The following is a 25,013-nucleotide window of genomic DNA, read 5'->3' as shown; positions in this document are numbered from 1 at the left end:
ACAAGAAAAAGGTCAATACGATGGAACAAATTATTTCAAATTTTGAGACTGAATGAGTTACTTGCAATTTCTCTTTCAGTTTAAAAGCTTTTCAGTTTACTGAAGATCTAGACAGTTTCAATAAATGTTCAATAAAATACATCTAATTAAAGAGGAATAAACTAATCTTTACCAATGGAAGACTACTCACAATATCAAGTACAGGAGCAACAGCATAGTTATTCAAGATCTATACAAATCATCATAGACAAATGTAATTTTATAGTGAGGAAAAGGTCTAAACCGTAGCAATAAGAACTGGATGCTCAGATTTTTTCTTTGATATTCATGTCTCAGAAGTACTGCAAGTGAACTAGGTTTACCAAAACCATTAAGCTCATATGAGTCAATTAAGACTAACCTGCATTTATCTTTTATTTTCCTTCAAAAGCTTTTCATTTTCTATTAATATCAAAGTTATTAGAGAGTAAATAAACATTAAAATTGTCATCAAATACTTAATTGTACTTCCACTGCAGAATCTAATAACGCACGTGCGCACGCACGCACGCACGCACACGCACGCACACGCACACACACACACACACACACACACACACACACACACACACTTGCGAGACCACGAGCCCACTCCCACGTGGGACTGTGAGCCAACACACACACGTGACTGCGAGCCCACGCACACGCGTGAGTGAACACTTGCGTGGATACATTGTCCCAGCCAATTACATTCTACCAACACTGTTACTTGATTAGGGTGAGGAGATGCATTGGGAGGACTGGGTGATGGGAAAAAGGTGGCTGGGAGTGCAAGATAAGAGTTGGAGGTAAGTGTGGCTGACAGCTATGAGAGAGAGGCAGAAAGTGCACAGCATAGAAGTGTAGCAATGGTGAGCTTGCTCTGGCACAGGCAGTGAGGAGTTGAGTGTGGTGAGAAATGATGTGGATGGGTGGACTGAAAGGGGGTGACAGAACAGAGGAAAATGGAAACTGCAGAGAGAAAGCCATGGGTGTAGTATGACTGAAGCGGATGGCATGGGGACAAGGGTCAGGATGAGTGTTAGATATGAAATAGCAGAGATTGAGGCTAGATGGTTCAAAGGATGTGCTGTGGAGATTATTCCGATCAGTGTAGTCCAGAAAGTGGAGAGGAATGGGATAGGGAGAAAAGGACCCTGATGGAATAGGTCTTGAAATGGCAACTGAATTACAGTATGTTGTATTGAGAATCTTGATCAGCCACTGAGTAGATCTGCTTCCTCTGGATCTCCTCACGCCAGCAAGCAACTTATCCCATGGCTCCGTAAAAACCTCTGCACATATAAAGTTCAGTAACCATCAACAGTATCTCTGTTTTGATAGTGGCTATCAGATCTGCACTAAAAAGTCTCTTCCAAAAGTCTATCCACCCGTGGTTGGGACATCTACACTGATCTCTTTCCAGCATGCTTATGAACTTTCTAAGGCTTCCACAGACAGGAATTACCCTCCAAACCTAGCCTGTAAAAAAAATTCCCATACCATATCCACACATGCTCCTAATCCCGTGACCATCACCAGGAACCAAATGTTAAGTAGAACACCAAAATCACCCAATATCACTTCAGCCTAGAACAAATTACATATATCCTTATCCAAAACCTCGATTACTTGTCACTGTGCCAAAAAATGAGTAATTCCCCCCCCCCCACCAAGTGTGTGTCTACGAGATATCCTGGTTCATCCTTATGCCATATTTGTCCCTGTGGGAGACCCAAGCATATCCTCTATGCATGCTTTCTTTTCACCTCAGTTGTTAGCCACTCTTCCATTCAACCCTCCCTTTTATTTCCCACCTTTCTTTTTCCCTCTACCGATCCACCCAAGGCAACCCCGCAGTCAATCCATCCAATACAATTCATCATTCCATTTGGGCTGCAGTGACTGTAAAATGTAGTTAGCTGAGACAATGTACCCATAAAGGCGTATGTTTATTCTATTAGATCTGAAGAAGGATTTGTATGGAAGCTTAGCAATGTTTTCTGTATTGTCAATGTGCCTGTCAAATATACGTTAAGTAATGGAATTCTTATACAATACACTTACAAGAGAAGATCATCATTTGGTCCTTTTGGCAAACTCCTGTTAGGCCCAGTAACTTTTGTTGTATAGGAAGATTTGTATTCTTTATCTTCAGTAGTACTTGTACCTCTAGAAACCCTGTAATATTGAAAGACGTAACTTCAGTAACACAAAAATAAAAAATAACAGTAAAAAAATTAATAAATCACCTTCAAATTTTAAATATTCTAATCAAACCAATGGAATATTCAGGGTGGAATATATACTTTATCTGATTAAATGTATCTGCACAACCCTATGTAATGCATAATTGAGCACTAGGTGTCACAACAGGTAGACCCAATAGTATAACAGGAGACAGGGAGTATTGTGATGCCTGTTGAGAAGACTCGACAGCAGAATGGAATGGTCCGGAGAGCTCAGTGACATTGAATGTGTATTCCTAATTGGATGTCACCCGAATAACAAATCTATTTCAATATTTGTAAAGCTGCCCAGTCAACTGTTGGTGATGAGGTTGCGAAGTGGAAACACAAAGGAACAATCACGGCTAAATGAACACCAGGTAGACCTCATGTACAAAGGGACAGAGACTTTCAAGTATTGCAGAAGGTGGTTATAGAAAAATTGCATCAACTCAGGTATCACTCATTAGTTCCAAAATGTTACCAGTACTCCAGCTAGCACCAGGATTGTGCTTAGGGGGCTAAAAAGAATGGGTTACAACGGTCATGAAGGTCCCCATAAGACACACATTTCTGTAATCCTTGCTAAGTGGCACTTGAATTCATGTAAAGAGCGAAGCCAATGGGTGGTGAATGATGGAAATGAGTGACTTGGAATGATGAAGTATACTATATCCTGTGGCAATCCCATGAAAGAATTTAGGAGAACACTTCCTGTCATTATGTGTAGTGCCACCAGTGAATTACGGAGAAGATGGAGTTACATCACCTTATTCCGCTTTGGAAAATACTAAAACGCAGAAGGATATAACCACATTTTACAGCATGTGTTCTGTATATAGAAGAGGAACAGTTTGAAGACGACTCTGTATCATTAGACAAAGCACCATGTCATACAACAGCATCTATGAGGTTATGGTTCATTGACAATAACATTCCAGAAATGGACTGGACTGCTCAGACTCCCAACCTGAACCTAAGTAAAAACCCTTGTGATGAGTCAGAACGCTAATTTCACTAAAGACCTCAGCATACATCATCACTACCTTCACTGGTGTTGACTCCTGAGGAAGAATGGGCTGCCATTCCTCCACAGACACCTTACTGACAGTGTCATCAGCAGAGTTCAAGCCACGACAAAGGCGAAGGGTGGACACACCTCATATTAAAGTCCACTCATTTGTTCAGATAGTATCTGAGAGTAAGAGGATGTATCACAGCCTGCCAAAAGAAGTGTTGCTGAACATCAGACAGCCACACAGAATTGGAAGCTAAGTTATTAATCTTTCAAGAAAGTTATTTAATGCTTTTGTGTGTGTGTGTGTGTGTGTGTGTGTGTGTGTGTGTGTGTGTGTGTGTGTGTGTGTGTGTGTGTGTCCACCTTGCAGAGCAAGACCGTTTAAAACCTGAACAAGTTATTGTCCTTTTTGACATGCCCATATTCTGTTGTACCCCTAATACTTGTAACTGAATAGCAGTTATTAATTTCATGAGAAAATCAGATAAACATTCATATTCATTCTACAAACATCCCAAATTAATGAGCAAATAATAGCAACCACTGAATACTAATGGACATGATATCGCAATTTCGAAAATGGGCAAATGGTTTGCGACACCTTTATTGTGATGCTCATTTTTCTTTGTAAATACAATCACTTTTTTCTCCGAAGATTCTTAAACAGGTGCAGCAAATCATCTTATGCATCTAATTGTTAAATATCACTTTTTTTCCTTAATTTTGCATCCAAGCTATATGGTGTACACTGAGGTGACAAAAGTCTGGGCTTAATTTAAAGTTATTTGTTCACTGCCCTGTAATACATTGCACCAGCCAAAATTCAGCCCCACCGCGAATGCTGTTCTCGAACACAGGATGAATTGAATGACATTCATACACAGCTGGAAATCACCCTGCCTACTGTCAAACGATTGGCAGCTGCTGCGAATTGGTGTGTTGGAAGAGCTCTCAAGAGTCATGTGCCTGTGATACCAGTACCAGAGGTACCTCAAATACTATCCTTTCCTGTGGATCCTGTATTTTCTGCAGGAAGTACAGAATCTGTGTAATACCTTAATAACTAGCTCCCAATATTAAGCTTTTTTCTTTTCTTTTTCTCTTGTTATTAATTTATATGAATGTTTTCTTTTCCTCACTAGTAATAAGTACATTGCCACAGAAGATGGCAAAAATAGGCTTTTAAAATTATCTTTATAACAGAAGAGAAATATCCAGAAAATATTCAATTTTTTAACAACTTTTGTTTAATTTTCGCCTGAGAGTACTAATGTTTTAGATCTCACACAAAAAGGATGTGTAATTTTTACTCATGCGACAACAATGTGTGTGGTAAATGCTATGTGTGTAGTAAATGCTATGTGTGATAAAAATGCAAGAAAATAATATATACTAAGAGTTATCATAGACACAAGAATATCTTTATTTATTATGCCGATATTCATTCACAAGCATGACTTTTGCCTGCAATCTTAAGAAGAGGCAGTAATTTCTTCCATCCTGCTAATCATCAAGATTTAGGGGATGGACTGTGTGATAAGCAACCACATAAAATTTGAGGTAAATTAATGAAGTCAGTGTAACTTAATAGTGACATCTATTAACCCTTGAGTGGGCGCACTTGTGTATAAAGTGCGCAAAACCAAAAATAAAATGATTTTGTGTGGTTCCATTTATGTTTCACAATTGCAAACCTATGCCTATTCCTTCACTACTGCTTCAGGTAACAACGATACACTGTCTTGTCGTATGTCCAAGTGAGCAACAGTAATATAAAATACAAAGCAAGCTAGGCAAGAAAAAATTTACAGTCAGCTAAAAAAAAAAAAAAAAAAAGGATCCCAGTTACGAACTAGCAACATAGTCCCACAATGAGGGAGTTGTCTACGAGATAATTAGTGATCCAATAAGCAGCGTTAACCTAAGGAAACTTATTAAACTTATTCTTTTCAGGTGTACAAAGAAGTGGGCCGCGTGCCCGCTCGTGTTATGGAAAACGGCGTGCTAGCTCGAGGATATATATATATATATATATATATATATATATATATTACCAAACGGGGAAAGCGCTGGTAGATACGGGGAAAGCGCTGGTAGATAGGCACAATAAAACAACACACAAACACATATACAAAATTTCAAGCTTTCGCAACCAACGGTTGCTTCGTCAGGAAAGAGGGAAGGAGAGGGAAAGATGAAAGGATCTGGGTTTTAAGGGAGAGGGTAAGGAGTCATCCCAATCCCTTAAAACCCACACCCTTTCATCTTTCTCTCTCCTTCCCTCTTTCCTGACGAAGTAACCGTTGGTTGCGAAAGCTTGAAATTTTGCGTGTGTGTTCGTGTGTTTTTTTATTGTGCCTATCTACCAGCACTTTCCCGTTTGGTAAGTCATGGAATCTTTGTTTTTTAATATATTTTTCCCATGTGGAATGTTTCTTTCTATTTTATTTATATGTATAAAAACAAAGATGATGTGACTTACCAAACGAAAGCGCTGGCAGGCTGATAGACACACAAACAAACACAAACATACACACAAAATTCAAGCTTTCACAACCAATGGTTGCTTCATCAGGAAAGACGAAAGGATGTGGGTTTTAAGGGAGAGGGTAAGGAGTCATTCCAATCCCGGGAGCGGAAAGACTTACCTTAGGGGGAAAAAAGGATAGGTATACACTCGCGCGCGCGCACACACACACACACACACACACACACAGATCCATCCGCACACAGACAGACACAAGCAGACATTTGTGAAGGCAAAGAGGTTGGGCAGAGATGTCAGTCAACTGTCATCCGCCTCGACTGACATCTCTGCCCGAACTCTTTGCCTTTACAAATGTCTGCTTGTGTCTGACTGTGTGTGTGTGTGTGTGTGTGTGTGTGTGTCTGCGAGCGCGTGCGCACGTACGCGTATATACCTGTCCTTTTTTTCCCCGTAAGGTAAGTCTTTCCACTTCCGGGATTGGAATGACTCCTTACCCTCTCCCTTAAAACCCACTTCCTTTCGTCTTTCCCTCTCCTTCCCTCTTTCCTTATGAGGCAACAGTTTGTTGCGAAAGCTTGAATTTTGTGTGTATGTTTGTGTGTCTGTCGACCTGCCAGCACTTTCATTTGGTAAGTCACACCATCTTTGTGTATATATATATATATATATATATATATATATATATATATATATATATATATATATAGAGGGAAACATTCCACGTAGGAAAAATATATCTAAAAACAAAGATGATGTGACTTACCAAATGAAAGTGCTGGCAGGTCGACAGACACACAAACATACACACAAAATTCAAGCTTTCGCAACAAACTGTTGCCTCATCAGGAAAGAGGGAAAGACGAAAAGATGTGGGTTTTAAGGGAGAGGGTAAGGAGTATTTCCAATCCCAGGAGCGGAAAGACTTACCTTAGGGGGAAAAAAGGACGGGTGTACACTCTCACACACACACATATCCATCCACACATATACAGACCATATATATATATATATATATATATATATATATATATATATATATATATATATATATGTGTGTGTGTGTGTGTGTGTGTGTGTGTGTGTGTGTGTGTGTGTGCGCGCGCCCATGCGCGCAAGTAGTTATTATCTCTCATTATGTGAATTTCATGTCGATTCATACTCTTTGTGTTAGATGTTTGGCTGCCGCCCAGCACGGTTATTCGAAAATTGACCATCTGATCTAACACATTTGTCATTACTTGTCCACTTGACAGTGAGTGGCGTGTTAGTGGTAGACCTAGGTGTCCTGTATAGGACGGACAGGTACCAGGGAGGACTCAGGATTTTGTACCGATGCCCTGCCCAAAAAGTTTGAGGTGCTGCCTTTCACTGAAACTGAAACTGAGCCAGTGGGACTCACTTCTTCTGTTTTGGGGTAACCTGATCTGTCCATTGTCTAGAGGCGGCAAATGCAAAACAGTAGGGGTCTATTAATCATCAGCAGTTCAAACTTACAGCAAATGTTGGTATTTCCTAGGGAAAGGACTGCAAGGGAAGGAAAGGATACCAGGTGCACTCAGTGTGTATGCCTCGGGGCCTCATTCAATGTGGCACAAAATCCTAAGAAATTTTGGTCTTATGTCAAAGCGGTAGGAGAATCAAAACGAAATGTCCAGACACTCTGTGACCAAATTTGGTACTGAAACAGAGGATGGCAGCCTAAAGGCCGAAATACTAAATGTCTTTTTCAAAGCTTTTTCACAGAGGAAGACTGCACTGTAGTTCCTTCTCTAGACTGTCGCACCGATGACAAAATAGTAGATATCGAAATAGATGACAGAGGGATAGAAAAACAATTAAAATCGCTCAAAAGAGGAAAGGCCGCTGGACCTGATGGTATACCAGTACGATTTTACACAGAGTATGCGAAGGAACTTGCCCCCCTTCTTGCAGCAGTGTACCGTAGGTCTCTAGAAGAGCGTAGCGTTCTGAAGGATTGGAAAAGGGCACAGGTCATCCCCGTTTTCGAGAAGGGATGTCGAACAGATGTGCAGAACTATAGACCTATATCTCTAACATCAATCAGTTGTAGAATTTTGGAACACTTATTATGTTCGAGTATAATGACTTTTCTGGAGACTAGAAATCTACTCTGTAGGAATCAGCATGGGTTTCAAAAAAGACGATCGTGTGAAACCCAGCTCGCGCTATTTGTCCACGAGACTCAGAGGGCCATAGACACAGGTTTCCAGGTAGATGCCGTGTTTCTTGACTTCCGCAATGCGTTCGATACAGTTCCCCACAGTCGTTTAATGAACAAAGTAAGAGCATATGGACTATCGGACCAATTGTGTGATCAGATTGAAGAACACTGTCAGGTGGCTTGCGGAGTATGGATGTACATGTAGATGTTGAAGAGGCTATTCCAGCAGCCACTGATCGAGAGAACAGGATGCAGCCAGCTAACAGGGTGCAGCCAGCTGCAGAGTGTGGTACACGTTAGAACAAATGGTGCCAGTCATCTGGGCTCCTAGATCGTAGTTGGGTCATTCCAGTGACTGGCAGAGTAGGTTCAGAATACTAGCCCTGTGCATGATATTTCAACAAAGCTCACAACCTACAGCATTTTCACCAGAACCGATCATGGCCTTTTGTTTCTGAGTAGACTGGAGGGACTGAACCAGAGACTTTGAAGGTCGTGTAGCAAGCAAGGCTGCAACTTCCTGCACTTGCACCATAGGGCTGAGAAATGAAGGGGTCCCACTAAAAGCATCAGGTGTGCACTACACATCAGAGGCTGCCACTCAGGTAGACCACTATGTGTGGGATGAAAACAAGGGTTTTTTAGATTAGACAACTCTCCATCCATCCTGGTTGGATGGTGTAAAAGAGGGGTGAAGGGACCAAACTGCTTGGCCATTGGTCTTGTCTTCTGAATAAAACAATGCCACAAGGGGGAGAATAAAATAAATGAAACGTACAACACAAAACGGAAAGAAAGAAAAAACCACAAGAACGAAGGAAAGGAAACAAACACTAAAAGGAACAAAAGAAGACAAGAAAACAATAGAGACACACAAGGAACAGTTAGAAGACAGTAAAACAGGAAAGCAGATTACAGTGGCCGGCCGGCTACGGGAATAAGAAGGAGAAGCCAGCCACTCTGCAACACATGAAAACCTCCACCCTAAAAGCACTAGGGTGGAGGAGACAAGAGGGACAAAGGACACATGCAAAAACTTAGATCAAATGATAAAACCCACCCTTAAGAATAAAATGTAAAACTAAAGCTGCTGTTGAGGCTTTGTTGCCCAACACCGAAGGTAGGGTGCTGGGAAAGTTAAAAGTCCGCCGCAGAGCAGGTAAAAGTGGGAAATCCAGCAAGAGATGGACGACCGTCATTTGTAACCCACAGCAACACCAAGGTGGGTCCTCGCAACGGAGGAGGTAACCATGCCTTAGCCACGTATGGCCAATGCGGAGCCGACAGAGGACAAATGATTCCCTGCAAGAGGCCCGCATGGAGTACTTCCACACATTTGTAGTCTCCTTAATGACACACAGTTTGTTGTGCGTACTGTTATGCCATTCTGTCTCCCAAAGCCAAAAAACCCTGCTGTGTAAGACAGAATAATGCAGGTCAGGTTCAGAGAAGCCGAACTGGTTTCCACATTGCCTGTTTGGCCAGCCTGTTGCCAAGTCCATTGCCTGGGATTCCCACGTGACCTGGGGTCCAGACAAACACCACTGAATGATCGCACTGTTCCAGGGCATAGATGGATTCCTGGATGGTCACTACCAAAGGATGATGATGGCAGCACTGGTCAATAGCTTGTAGGCTACTCAAGGACTCAGAACACAGGAGAAACAACTCCCCAGGGCATGAACAGATGTGCTCAAGAGCACAAGACATAGCCCACTCTGCAGTAAAAACACTGCAGCCATCGGGCAAGGAATGCTATTCAATATGTCCTCCTTGGACATATGCAAAGCCGACGTGACCATCAGCCATTGAACCGTCAGTGTAAACCACTTAATGGCCTCGATACTTGTCAAGAATCGACAGGAAGTGGCAACGGAGAGCCGTGGGTTTAACTGAGTCCTTAGGGCCATGTCATAGGTCCAGGCGAAGCTGCAGCCTGGGTGTACATGAATGGACCCTCAAGTATAGGTGCTAAAGGCAAGGACTCCAATTCGGATAGAAGGGATCGGATGCAAACTGCAATTGTAAGCACTGACCTGGGCTGCTGATGCGGGAGATGAACCGCTGTGGGTGGGAAAAGAAGACGGTGATTCAGGTGTGCAGAAGAACTACGAATGTGTGATATGTAACTGGTGAGCAGTTGCGCACGCCTAAACTTCAATGGAGGGACCCCAGCCTCCACCAGGATACTGGTCACCGGACTCGTCCTAAAAGCTCTGTGGCTAGTCAAAGCCACAGTGGTGCACTGAGTCGAGTAAATGCAATGCTGATGGCGCTGCCAAACCATAAAGCACACTCCCATAGTCAAGGCGGGATTGAACAAGGGCTCTGTAGAGCTGGCAGCAGCATAGAGAGATCTGCACCCCAGTTGGTGTCACTCAGGCAGCAGAGGGCATTTAGATGCTGCCAGCACTTACGCTTAAGCTGACAAAGGTGAGGAAGCCAAGTCAATTGAGTGTCGCAAACCAGTCCTAAGAATCGATACATCTCCACTACAGTAAGTGGATTGTCATTAAGGTAAAGTTCTGGTTCCGGATGAACCGTATGACACCGACAGAAGTGCATAAAACACGTCTTTGCAGCCGAAAACTGGAAACCGTGGGCTAGAGCCATGATGGCTCCCTGTAGGTGCCGCTCAGCAACACCAGTACTGGTGGAGCAGTATGATATGCTGAAGCTGTCTGCATACAGAGAAGGTGAGATGGACGGCCCTACAGCTGATGTTAGACTGTTAATGGCCACTAAAAATACAGATACACTCGATACAGAGCCCTGCGGGTCCCTATACTCCTGGATATGGGGGCAACTATGGGAGGCACCAACTTGGACATGGAAAGTACGGAGCGACAGGAAATTTTGGATAAAAATTGGGAGCGGGCCTTGGAGACCCCACTCGTATAATGTGGCAAGGATATGATGTCACCAGGTCATGTCATATGCTTTTCATAAATCAAAAAATATGACAACAAGGTGTTGGAGTCTGGAAATGGTTGCCTGGATGGCAGACTCGAGGGACACAAGATTATCAGTGGTAGAGTGACCCTAGCGGAAACCACCCTGGTATGAAGCCAGTAGGCCATGTGACTCCAGGACCCAACCCAACCGTCAACACACCATACGTTCCAGCAGCTTACAAAGAATGTTGGTGAGGCTGATGGGCCAATAGCTATCCACATCAAGCAGGTTTTTATCAGGTTCTAGCAACGGTATGATGGTGCTCTCCCGCCACTGCAATGGAAAGACACCATTGCACCAGATCCGGTTGAAGAACGATGAGGAGATGTCGCTTGTTTTCAGATGAGAAATGTTTTAAGCATCTGACTGCAGATCCGATCTGACCCAGGAGCTGGGTCGGGGCAATGAGCAAGGGCACTGAGGAGCTCCCATTCTGTGAATGGGGTGTTATACAGTTCACTGAGGCGTGTAGTGAACTAGAGGACTTTCCCTCCCATCTGCCATTTGGGAATGCAAAAAGCTGGGGTGTAATTCTCCAATGCAGATACTCGAGCGCAGTGCTCAGCAAAGTGCATTGGTAGATAACATGCCATCGATGGTAATGCCAGGGACACCTGTTGGGGTCTGGAACCCAAAAACACAGCTGATCTTCATCCAGACTCGGTAAGGTGACCTATGGCACCCAATGGTCGAGACATACCTCTCCCAACACTCCTGTTTCCAACTTTTGATAAGCTGGCGAACTCGGGCACGGAGCCGTTTAAAGGCTATTAGGTGCTCTAGGGATGGGTGCCGCTTATGTCGCTGTAGAGCTCGCCGACACTCTTTAATTGCCTCAGCAACTTACCGCAACCACCAAGGCACCAACTTTCACCAGGGGCACCCAAAAGAACAAGGGATTGCATTTTTCGCCGCAGAAACAATCGTTGTAGTTACCTGCTCAAGCACAACATTGATGGCGCCATGTGAGGGAGATTCAACGGTGGCAGCAGAGGTGAAGGATTCCCAGTCTGCTTCGTTGAAAGCCCATCTGGGTAGGCGTCCGTGGGTATAACGCCGGGGGAGTGACAGGAAGATGGGAAAGTGGTCACTACCACTCAGGTCGTCAGGTGCTCTCCAGTGGATAGAGGGAGGAGTCCTGGGCTGCAAAATGATAAATCAATGGCCGAGTAACTACCATGAGCCACAATGAAATGTGTGGCGGCCCCAATATTTAAGAGTTAGAGGGCGAACTGAGACAGTAAAGTTTCGACATCTCTGCCTCGGCCAGTAAGCACGGTGCCACCCCACAAGGGGTTATGAGCATTAAAATCTCCCAAAACTAGGAAAGTTTTATGGAGTTGAGCAATCAGTGAGCCAATATGTCCAGGGGTACTGCACAATCTGAAGGAACATATACATTGCAGACAGTTATTTCCTGTGTCATCTGTATCCTGACAACCACAGCTTCAAGAGGGGTTTGAAGGGGCAGAGGCTCACTACATACAGAGTTCAGGATACAGACGCAAACTCCATCTCACACTTTATTATATTCACTACAGTTCTTGTAATATCCCCTGTAGCCGCGAAGAGCAGGGGTCCACAATGCCGGGAAACAGGTTTCCTGGAGGGCAACACAGAACGCAGGTGTAAAGCTTAACAATTGCTGTAGCTCAGCCAGGTGGTGGAAAAAACTGCCGCAATTCCACTAGGGGATAATAAGATCGTGAGGCTGGGAAGGCATGGAATATTCAATGAGGCACTTTACGTCTCAGGGTCACCTGCTGCCACCGACTTTTTCCTGAGCAATCTACAGGGTGGCGCAGATGGATCGGGTGGTTTTGAAGTGGACTGTACGTCTGGAGGGGGGGGAGCCAGGTGTTCGGCGACTTCGTCCTGTGGTGGGGGGGGGGACGGGAAGTTTCAGTTGCAGGCTGGCAGTCAGTCGCGATGGCTACGTGGTCCGTTGAGCATCGTGTTTTCGCAGTGGAAGAGTTCATACGCAATAACGAGTCAATTGTTGCTGTGACGCGTGCCTTTCGCCGGCGTTTCAACATCCCACCTCGCGGTAGTGTTCCTAAGCGAGATACGATATTGAGTTGGGTGCATAATTTCCGCACTACTGGTTCATGTGCTCCAAAATGGACGCCTAGACCGCCAACAATAACAACGCCTGAGAGCGTGGAGCGTGTGAGACGCGATGTCACTGCGAGCCCACGTCGATCAACGAGACGTCGTGCTCAAGCTCTTGGAATGTCATGTCGGAGCCTTCAAAGGATTCTTAACGAAGAACTGAAATTCCACCCCTATAAAATCCTGTTGGTACAGAAGATTCTCCCAACAGACCATCTTCAAAGGCTTCAGTTTAGCCAACAGATGTTGGAGTTATTGGAAGATGTAAACCTGACTATCATGATGTCTGACGAGGCTCACTTTCACATTAACGGATACGTAAACAAGCAAAATTGCCGTTACTGGGTCGACACTAACCCAAGAGATCTACACCAACGGCCTGTCCATAGTGACAAAGTGACGGTTTGGTGTGGGGTTTCTAAGGTAGGGATAATTGGTCCTTACTTTTTTGAAAATGAAAGGGAGCAGGCGGTTACTGTTAATTCGCAGCGTTATGTGAACATGATTGAAGATTTTCTTCTCCCACAACTTGAAGAGAACAATTACGACATGGGCAATATGTGGTTCCAACAAGACGGGGCAACTGCACATACCGCTAGGATATCAATGCAAGCTGTACGCGCTCTGTTCCCTGGCCGTTTGATTTCCCATAATGGAGATGTCCATTGGCCCCCTCGCTCGCCGGACCTCACGGTATGTGACTTTTTCTTATGGGGCTATTTAAAAGCAAGGGTCTACATGAACAAACTCCGGACCATTCAGGAGTTGAAGGCAGCAATTCACACCGAAATCACATCAATTCCTGGTGATGTGCTTGAGCGGGCAATGCGGAACGTTAAGGACCGACTCCAAGAATGCGTCGCTCGAGAAGGAGGGCATTTGATGGATGTAATTTTTAAAAACTAACATTACTATTTTTTTGTTAATAAACTTCCATTGTAACTACACGTTTTGCACTTTATTTCAATCCAATACCTTTACAATTGACAGTTTGACAAGTATTTTAAAACCACCCGATCCATCTGCGCCACCCTGTATATCCATTGTGTCTGAGGGTCCGGCGAGATCTAGGTCCTCAGCAGACGCCAAAATCTCCACCCCAACCTCAAACACAGAGCTTGTAGATAGCGGTGGTGTGGGTGCCACCGCAATTCCCTTGGTCTTGGGTGTTTTCTTTTTGGGTTTCTCTCACTGCTCCTTGGGTTTTTCTTGCTGGGAGGGCTTCACTGATTCAGTCTCAGGGACTGAAGATGATTGTGAACTCGCTTCTCCGGCTGAGAAGTGGGGACAGACATCCCCGATGGTTGGGGGGCAGTGCTCCCAAGGTATGTGGTATGGGAGCAACAGGGAGGGAAGTGCCCCCCACCATCAAGGGGGCAGATGTAATCTTCCGGCTCTGAGAGCCAACTGGAATTTGTGGAGCTGATAGGGCTACAACTGTTCTTGTAGTGGTGGCGTTAAGAGGTGGTCATAGCCGCAGGATGGAGGTGCTGAAATTTCCTCTTAGCCTCAGTGTAGGTCAGTCAGTCCAGGTGCTTATATTTCATGATTTTCCTTTCTTGCTGCAAAATCCAGCAGTCTGGTGAGCAAGGGGAATGATCCTCTCCACATCTGACATAGATGGGAGGCAGGGCACACAGAATATTGGGATGCAAAGACCATCCACAATCTCGACATGTGACGCTGGAAGTATAGCAGGACGACATATGGCTGAACTTCCTGCACTTAAAAGCACTGCATTGGGGGAGGGGTACATGGCTTGACATCACAGTGGTAGACCATCACTTTAACTTTCTTGGGCAACGTGTCACCCTCAAAGGCCAAGATGAAGGCACTGGTGGCAACCTGATTATCCCTCGGACCTCTATGTATGCGTCACACGAAATGAACATCACGGTGCTCTAAGTTGGCACGTAGCTCGTCGTCAGACTGCACAAGAATGTCCCTGAGGGATATAATACCCTGGACCATATTTAAACTCTTATACAGCATGATGGTAACGGAAACAACCCCCAGCATGACACAAGTGAGTAACGCCCGTGACGGGCAGAGGATGCCTTTTTTATCAAGACTGACCCTGACCGCATTTTGGACAAGCCCTCCACCTCTCCAAACTTGCCCTCTAAATGCTGAACAAAAAAACTGAGGCTTCACTGAAACAAAGGAGTCCCCATCGGCTCTCATACATATGAGGTACTGGGGTGAAAAGGTCTGCTGCCATCCTTAGCCTGGCGCTCCTCCCATGGTGTGGCCATGGAGGGGTCGTACTTCCTTGAGTTGTACTGACACTTGGAATGCTTAGAGACTGCTGGTGTGTGATCACCACCAACTGATGATGTGGTACGCTTTATCCCATGTCATCCGCCCTGATGCTACCCACTCTGACCAGGGGCCCTCCTTATGGGCACCACGCAGCCGCAGCAAAGGCCACCTAGCAGGATGGCCATTGCCAGGAGTCCCGATGCCCCAGGGTGCTAGGCATCTACTCCTTGCCATACGTGGGGAGTTAACGGTGCAGGCACCAGCAGAGCAATCCCTGTGTGGTCAGGGGGCTACAACTGACAGGGTACATGGTGGCCCCACCACAACAGACTGGCTGCCGTGCTGGATATCAGGTACACCCAAGGAAACAGGTCCATTGTCATTGTCAGTGCAGAAAAAGATACAGCACAATGGATGGAGGAAAACACACCCAGGAGGGAGACCTCGCCCAACAGCTGGAGACTGAGCAGAAGTGCAGATCCACCTCAACGAATGATGCGACGGGTTTCAGCGCATGATGGACACAATGCACCATGTAAGGCACTCTTCCCCAATTGGCTCGCTCTTTGCAAAAATTTGGAAAAATGGAGGTCAAACCCGACAGGAGACCATCACATAAAGGCCAAAACGTGTGAGACTCCTTTTAGTCACCTCTTATGACAGGCAGGAATACCTCGGGACTATTTTAACTCCCACACCTGCAGGAGGATCCAATCCTCATAACAACAGCTGTAGGTGACACAGAAGCATAAGTGTAAGGTAAGAAAATATAATGCCTCCTATGTGTGAGAGTATTAAAATTGTAGTAGTCAACTGCTGAAACTTTTGCAATGAAGTGCCACGAGTTAGAAGCGCTCCTGGAAAGTAGTGAAGCTCACATAATACTAGGTACAGAAAGCTGGTTGAAACCTGAAATAGATGGTAGTGAGATTCCTGGGGAAAATTTGGATGTATATCAAAAGGATAGGCTAATGAGAAATGGAAGTGGTGTATTTGTGGCAATAGACAAGAAACTCAGATCCACTGAAATAGAAACTGAAGCTGCATGTGAGATTGTTAGGGCAAGAGTCAGTATAGGGTTGGTCATAAAACGATAATTAGATCCCTCTATCACCCACCACGCTCATCTCCTGATGTAACCAAAAACTTTAACTGGAAGCCTCAGTTCACTTGTAGGCATGTTCCCCAATCATAATGTAATCACTGGTAGAGACTTTAACAGGGTGTTACAATTTTTCCCTCTTGAAAATTCACTTTTTCACACATCTAAGTACATTTATTCTGTGTTAAGTAACTTAGGTATACTTTCCCTTGGAGTTGTAAAACCAATCCTCTGAATAATGAAGGTTTTATGTAACAGATAGAACTTCCAGACACTTTAGGAAACAAAACTCAGAAAGAAAAAAACACGTTTTTTAACGATCTTTGACATGTGGCAACATTTATACTGCATATTTTTGTATTACTGAAGTATAAACACAAATTCCACCAAATACAGCATGGCAGTTTCCGAAGCATTGAAGCTGAGATTGTGATGTGCTTTTGTCAGCCCACTACAGGTCAGGTCAAGTCAGGTCAGGTCATCTCATCTGGCGATAACAGCAGATATTTAGAGCATAGAATACTTGATGTAGTCAGCCAATAGCAACATCATTGTTAAGTAGCGTAAAAACACAAATAAGGAAAGTTAATGGTTTAAATTAATATTCATACAGTACAGCTACAAGAAAAGCTAAGCTTTAACATAATATTGGTCATAAAAAAAAGCAGGATCCTAAGGGACAGTTTAAACTGCAGCAGCTGAATATTTCTTACGAGCACGGTTATAAACTTCACTGCTGTGCGCCAAGCATTTTGTGGGTTACCTGGCTGAATACATGTTCAGTCAAGCACTTATTTTTCCACAGAAATGCCAATTACACGAGAAATTGCTCAAGAACTCGCTCGGTATGCTTTTTTTTTTTTTTTTTAACAACAATTAGGTATGCTTTTTGCCATCATTGTTGCATAATTTATTATCTATGAAAGAATTAAAATAAATATGAAGAATTAACCCTGAAACTTGATCCTTTCTAGTGTGCATTACTCTTTAAGGTATATCAAACACAAATGTGCCAGTAAAATTTTACGTAACAGCATAACTGTCTGGTCTTTTGGGCCTGAAATTTTTCTAAGAGGCTGATCCTCACAGCTAAGCTCCAAATGAGATTCCAGTACTCCATAATTTAAAAAATTCATCGCACATTCTCACACTTAATATAATTAATCTTGTATAAAATGAAACCATTCGCAATGTCTTCCCGCAACCTGTAAAGAGTCCCACAGACAGGCAATGGATCGCAGCGATCCATCACATGAAATATTGCCTGCAATTTGTCGCTCATCGTAACAGCCCACAAATGAGCAATTTCCCAAGCAATTGCAATCATTATTATGAATGTCACTGTGTCGACAAGTTCTGCTGTGGAAAATGAATTGCAATGTTTAGCAGCAGTTGCAGTTGATTCCATATCCCCACTAATACTTGCAAAACATAAATTTAAAATAGACTAGAATTACAAGTTATTAAACTTGTTTTGAAATGCTTTTCTTGGGAAATGTAGGTCATTTTACAGAATGTCTTACATTTTCCACTGACGGCAAATGGGTCCTGTAAACCAATACAATTCGTTTCAGGTTTATTAGCCCTCAGTTCTTTTTTTTTTATTCACTTGTCATATTGTTTAATTGCAATCTTCAGGACTACACAATTTATTCAATGTTTCTACACAGATGTTAATAGTAGCACTGCCGAGTACTACAACTCTGTTATAAATTGTAAGAAGGAGAATTAGATTACATAAAATGACAAGGAAATTGAAAACAATTTGCAATAGATTTGCTCTTAACATTTACATTAAAATGTCCTCCTAACATTACATTACGTATGTATTTCTCTTTAGAAGTTAAAAAATTTAATAACACAAAAATCATAAGATGGAGCCCACTATATTGCGACTATTACTATCAACTTCCCATTGCTGCTACTTCTTTAGTACAAGCTCCAAATGCTGCAAATCGCTGCAAAAATCAAAGGATGTATTTCGTATTACTTCTTAATATAAATGGCATCTCCGGCTTCCACTTCATATGTGGCCAATCACATGATAAGTGGCACATGTCGGGGCATGTTGTAGCAACTGGTTGCTGATTTCTGGTCGCATGGAAATCCCTGGCAATCTGATAGATTGCACGCAATTTGTGCACGCGATATGCTTGCCCGGCAAGTATGGTTGTCCAGTTTTGTTTTTGTTTCGCTTTGCTCAAGTTGAGTAAGAAATTTACGTTATAATTTACGAATATGCAGGAACCCTGAACAGTCTTTTATGAGTATCAGTTCTTACCAGTCACACTTACAAAAATTTAATTGAAAACTAAAACAACAAAAAATTCCTGGAGTTCTAAAAAATTCCCACATTGTTCCTGGATTAAAAAATTCCTGTGTTTTTCTTAGATTTCCCAGTTTTCCTGGGACATATACACCCAGTTCAATCATCCAGCAATTAATTGGGAAAATTGCAGTTTTGTTGGTGCTGGGCGCAATAAGGCACCCTGCAAAACATTACTAACTGCCTTCTGTGAAAACTGCCAGGAACACATAGCTAGGAACCCCACCCCTGATGAAAATATATTGGATCTAATGGCAAGAAATATACTTTATCTCTTTGAGGATATCCACATCGAAACTGGCACCAGTGACTACGACGCGGTTGTGGCAACAATGACTGCCAAAGTACAAAAGACAAATAAAACAAGCAGAAAGATATATATGTTCAGTAAACTAGATAAGAAATCAGTAGTGTCATACCTCAATGAGGAACTTGAAACTTTCAGCACAGAATAGGAGCATGAAGAGGAACTATGGCTCACATTTAAAAGAAAAGTTGGCCATGCACTGGACAGATATGTAGCCAGTACAACAGTTCATAAGGGAACGGACCTCCCACAGTATACAGTCACTATGAAGAAACTTCTACAGAAACAGAGATTACTGCTTGAAAGGTGTAAAACAAAGTGTAGGGCTCAAGGCAGAGAGATGCTGAATGAAACGAGCTTGGCTGTCCAAGAGACCAGTGTGTGAGGCCTTCACTGACTACAGTAGCAGAATATTGTCAAATGATACTTCATAAAACCCTAAGAAATTCTGGTCATGTGTAAAGGCTGTTCGTGGCACCAAAGTTAGGGCCCAGTCCCTAGCGAATGAGACAGCTGAAACTGAGGGTAAGAAAGCAAAGGCTGAAATGCTTAACTTTGTTTTTAAATGTTCCTTTAAAAAGAAAAATTCTGGAGAATTGCCCCAATGTAATCCTCGTACCACGAAAAAATGAATGAAATAAGTATTGGTGTCAGTGGTGTTGAGAAACAGCTGAAATCATTAAAATTGAACAAAGCTCCAGGTCCAATGGAAACCCTATAGATTCTATACTGAATCTCCAGGTCCAATGGAAACCCTATAGATTCTATACTGAATCTGTGGCTGAGTTAGTCCCTCTTTTAACTAAAATCTATTGTGGATCCTTCGAACAAAAAACTGTGCCTAGTTCTTGGAAAAAAGCACAAGTCACACCCATCTACAAGAAGGGTAGTAGAAGTGATCCACAAAACTACTGTCCACTATCCTTCTCATCAATTTGTTGCAGAATCTTAGAGCATATTCTGAGCTCAAACATAATGAGTTATCTTGACCAGAATGATCTCCAGAATATCAACCAGTGTGGATTGTGAGAAAATCACTCTTGCGAAACCCAACTCACGCTTTTGTCATATGACGTACTGAAAGCTTTGGACCAAGGCAGTCACGTAAATGCAGTATTTCTTGGTTTCCGGAAAGCATTTGCTCAGTACCACACCTACACTTGTTGTCAAATGTCCAATCATATGGGTATCAAGTGAAATTTGTGACTGGATTGAGGACTTTTTGGTAGGGAGGATGCAGCATGTTATCTTGGATGGAGAGTCGTCATTGTGGTGACAGTACACGTAACTCCAGAGAGTACACGTAACTCCAGAGAGTACCGCACCACAACTGATAAGCCACACTCAAAACACTTGCAGTGCAGCAGCTGTATGGCCTGCAGTACAAACTATACCAAGGTCTGCCAGGGGTTGCAGCTGCCAACCCATGGGCCCGCCTGAGCTAAGGCGGGCAGTTTTGTTCAATGCGCCGAGTTATGTACTGCCAAGTCTAAAAGCTGCATTGTTCATCTGTCATATCCAAGAGTTAGACTCTGTAGGCCAACTCTGGATTCTTTTTAGGCATTACTCAGAGGCACAGTGACAGGACTTTAATATTTCACAGGGCTTGTAACAATTTAAACTTCTAATTATGCTGGACATTTCTCAAGAAGAAGCAACACTTAAGTTGAGTATTTCTTCATTTTAATAAATATCATTTTATAACTAACTGCTGGGAATCTTTCTGATGGACGATAACCTATGCCGCCCTCCAGCATTCCCAACAATTGTCAGATGTTCAGTTGTGCCCCAAGGGAATGTGTTGAGGCCCTCGTTGTTCATGTTGTAAAGTAATAACCTTACAGACAATATTAATAGTAACCTCACACTTTTTGCAAATGCAGTTCTTTGTAGTGAAGTACTGCATAGAAGCTGCATAATATGCAGTCACATCTTGATAAGATTTTAAAGTGGTGCAAAGACTGACAATTTGCTTTAAATGTTCTGAAATGGAAAATTGTGTACTTCACAAAACAAAAACAAAAACATAGTATCCTATAATACCAACGAGTCATTATTGGAATCGACCAACTTGTACAAATACTTGAGTGTAATGCTTTGTAGGGATATGAAATGGAATGATCACACAGGCTCAGTTGTGGGTAAACTTCGGTTTACTGGTATAACAGTGCAATATGTCTACAAAGGAGATTGCTTACAAACCACTCGTGTGACCCATTCTAGAATATTGCTCAAGTGTGTGATACCTGTACAAATATGACTGACAGGAGATACTGAACATATACAGAAAAGGGCAGCATGAATGGTCAAAGGTTTGTTTAATCTGTGGGAGAATGTCACAACAGAGATACTGAAGGAACTGAACTGGAAGACTCTTGAAGATACACGCAAACTATCCCAAGAAAATCTATTAATAAAGTTCCAAGAACTGGCTTTAATTGATTACTCTAGGAAAATACTACAAACCGCACATATCGCTCACATCAGGATCATGAGGATAAGATCAGAATAATTACTGCACACAAATAGGCATTCAAACAATGATTCTTCCCCTATTCACTACATGAATGAAACAGGAATAAACCCTAATAACTGGTACAATAGCACTTACCCTCTGCCATGCACCTCACAGTTGTTTGTAAAGTGTAGATGTAGATATGTCCTAATATTGTGTCGGATCTTCTTCAGCCTGCCGTAATGCAGCAATCTGAAGTGCCATGGACTCAACAAGAAGTTTGAAGTTCTCTCCGGATATAATGAGGCATAATGCCACTTGGGTCCATGTTTAGAAGTCCTCTAGAGATATAATGAGGCATGATGCCACTTGGGTCCATGGCTTCATTGGGTCTGAACCACATTCGAACTCTACCATCAGCTCTTACCAACTGAAATCTGCACTCATCTGACCAGGCCATGGTTCTCCTGTCACCTACAGTCCAACCAATATGGTCACAAGCCCAGGAGAGGTGCTGCATGCAATTTCGTTCTATTAGCAAAATCACTAATGTTGGTCAGTCTGTTGTCATAACCCATAACACCAAAATTCGCTGCACCGTCCTACTGTCCTAACAGATATGTTCATCATACCTCCCACATTGATTTGTGTGGTTATTTCATGCAGAGTTGTTTGTCTGTTAGCACTGACAAATTTACACCACTGCTTTCGATCACTAAGTAAAGGCTGTCGGCTACTGCATTGTCCATGGTGAGAGGTAATGCCCGAAATTTTGTATTCTCAGCACACTCTTTGACACTGTGGATCTCGGAATACTGAAATCCCTAATAAATAAATGGATCATGCCATGCGTCTAGTTCCAACTACCATTCCACGTTCTAAATCTGTTAATTCCTGTTCTGTGGCCGTATCATGCCAGAAACCTATTCACATAAATCACCTAAGTACAAATGACAGTTGCGTAAATGTGCTACCCTTTTATACCTTCTGTATGTGATACTACCAGCGTCTGTGTACGTGCATATTATTATCCCGCAACATTTGCCACCTCAGTGTATAGACATCAAGCATAAAATGGTTTTTTAATATATAATATATAATAATAATAATAATAATAATAATAAAAGATATTACAGTGTGCCCTAACTGAAATCATTTGTTTGTATGTACACCTCTGGCAACGAATTTTCAGCATTAGATTTGTCTTTGAAAAAAGTGGAATTATTTTACTGACTCATTGCAAATGGTACTTTTCACTTGTGGTTGAAACTAATCTTTGACAACAGATATTTTGCAGCAGCTTTCAAACTTTAGCAACTGCCCAAATAAGCATTATCGAATTACTTTAAGGACTGCAAAATTGCCCTCAATGGTCCACTTCTGACACGATCAGAGAGCAGAAGTAATAGATTCATCATGTCTGTCAATTATACCTGTCAGCTACACCTGAGATGAATAAATCAGAATTAGTTGCTTGAAAAGGCAAGAAATGAAGAATCACTGCAGCGACAAGACAGAACCTTTAGTAGGTGATGATGGAAAAGTTGGCTGGAAATCAGTGTTTTCAGTTCAAATCCTGCAGCACACTGGGATTTTTAACAATTCTTTGTGATAGTGCCTGGACAAACTCTACTGTGTCAAGAATAACAGCTGCACCATGGTTAACATTCCACATAAAACTGCACTTTCTTAACACGTATTTGTTAACTAAGCTGAGAGAAAAGGTCACCCATATTCTGACCATGCCTTGTATATGAACTGTGTTAAGCCAACTTTCTTGTTAATGAATATTTTCCTTTCTCCCTCATCTTGTTTTTAATGTCTATGTATGATGACTACGTTTACAACACAGCGTCACCTGAAAATTTGACGTTTACATAGACTAGAAGAGCTGATTCCAAGTTGTTAAAAATGACAAGGAGTACGAGGTGTGGCTAGAAAAAAACCGGACTAGTACTGGTGAAACAATAAAACGAATGCAATAAGGCTGAAAGTCGCGTGGCCTGTCACGTGACTCTCGCTCCGCCTACTGCTCGAGTTTCATCTGCCTCCTGCACTCAGTCTGCCCGTGGCATCTCTTTTAAGTAGTTGACGTTTTGTCTGTGCGTCGGAAAATGTTGAGTGTACAGAAATAACAGCGTGTTAACATCAAATTTTGTTTCAAACTAGGAAAATCTGCAAGTGAAACGTTTGTAATGTTACAACAAGTGTACGGCGATGATTGTTTATCGCGAACACAAGTGTTTGAGTGGTTTAAACGATTTAAAGATGGCCGCGAAGACACCAGTGATGACACTCGCACTGGCAGACCATTGTCAGCAAAAACTGATGCAAACATTGAAAAAATAGGTAAACTTGTTCCATGTCAACTCCTGTTAACTCAGACACTGCTCTGATTGTTAAACGGCGATCTTATCGAACAAGTTTACCGATTTTTTCAATGTTTGCATCAGTTTTTGCTGACAATGGTCTGCCAGTGCGAGTGTCATCACTGGTGTCTTCGCGGCCATCTTTAAATCGTTTAAACCACTCAAACACGTGTGTTCGCGATAAACAATCATCGCCGTACACTTGTTGTAACATTACAAAGTTTCACTTGCAGATTTTCCTAGTTTGAAACAAAATTTGATCTTAACACGCCGTTCTTTCTGTACACTCAACATTTTCCGACGCACAGACAAAACGTCAACTACTTAAAACAGACGCCACGGGCAGACTGAGTGCAGGAGGCAGATGAAACTCGAGCAGTAGGCGGAGCGAGAGTCACGTGACAGGCCACGCGACTTTCAGCCTTATTGCATTCGTTTTATTGTTTCACCAGTACTAGTCCGGTTTTTTTCTAGCCACACCTCGTATATACAGTCAAACTTTGTTTACACTGTGTTTGAAGTGTTGTGTTACAGTAAAATATACAATGCTCTTGTATAGGGATGTTGGTTTTCCTCAGTTTGTTATTGATACTAGAGCTGAAGGGTGGATAATTAAGATGGTGAGGTGATGACTCAGGTAATGCAGTGCTGTCCTGGGCGACTATACTACTGGAGTTGTCCATGCCTTTTCCAATTACTTGCAGTTGGCTTTACTATTTATGTGGTGCCATCTACCCAGCTAGTAGGCATCACCTTCACTAAGGCATACCTTCTTCATATCACTTTGGATATTTATCAACCAACTGGTCTGACGCTGTAGGTTTGTAGCTAATTGATACTGCTGGAGCTGGCACCTAAACGAAGATCCCTGTGGGTGGAGCAAGTGGCGTTTTGAACATCGCCAATAATATGATAAGCTGACCAATGAAGAACCTCCAGGCCGCTGACCAATGGAGATCACCAGGACAGTGTTGTAAGCGGCATGCTCCTGGGAACCAGTCTTCTAGTTCGAGGTTAGTTCCGTGTTTAGCTTGCTCTAACAGCAAACATTCAGCGTACATAGACACATGTCCATGTCTGCCCCCACCCCCTGCCACCATTATAGCTAGCCATGGCTGCAGTAAGTTGTCAACAACATAGCAGCTCTTCAGCAACAAGCTGAGTAAAATATTATTTTACTGTAAGAAATAC

The 25,013-nt window shown here is 42.8% G+C and overlaps 1 protein-coding gene across 2 annotated transcripts in view; it reads right to left on the bottom strand.

Annotated features, from left to right (window-relative positions):
* LOC124794620 overlaps nt 1-25,013 on the bottom strand; it is a 191,198-nt gene that overhangs the window by 5,324 nt on the left and 160,861 nt on the right. For both annotated transcript variants that reach the window (XM_047258110.1, XM_047258111.1), the window contains one exon: nt 2,086-2,199. In XM_047258110.1, the coding sequence (XP_047114066.1) occupies nt 2,086-2,199 (114 nt within the window). The remainder of the gene's footprint in view (nt 1-2,085; nt 2,200-25,013) is intronic.

This window comes from Schistocerca piceifrons, chromosome 4 (assembly GCF_021461385.2).
Source record: "Schistocerca piceifrons isolate TAMUIC-IGC-003096 chromosome 4, iqSchPice1.1, whole genome shotgun sequence".
NCBI lineage: Eukaryota > Metazoa > Arthropoda > Insecta > Orthoptera > Acrididae > Schistocerca > Schistocerca piceifrons.
This window is presented reverse-complemented; position numbering and strand designations above follow the sequence as displayed.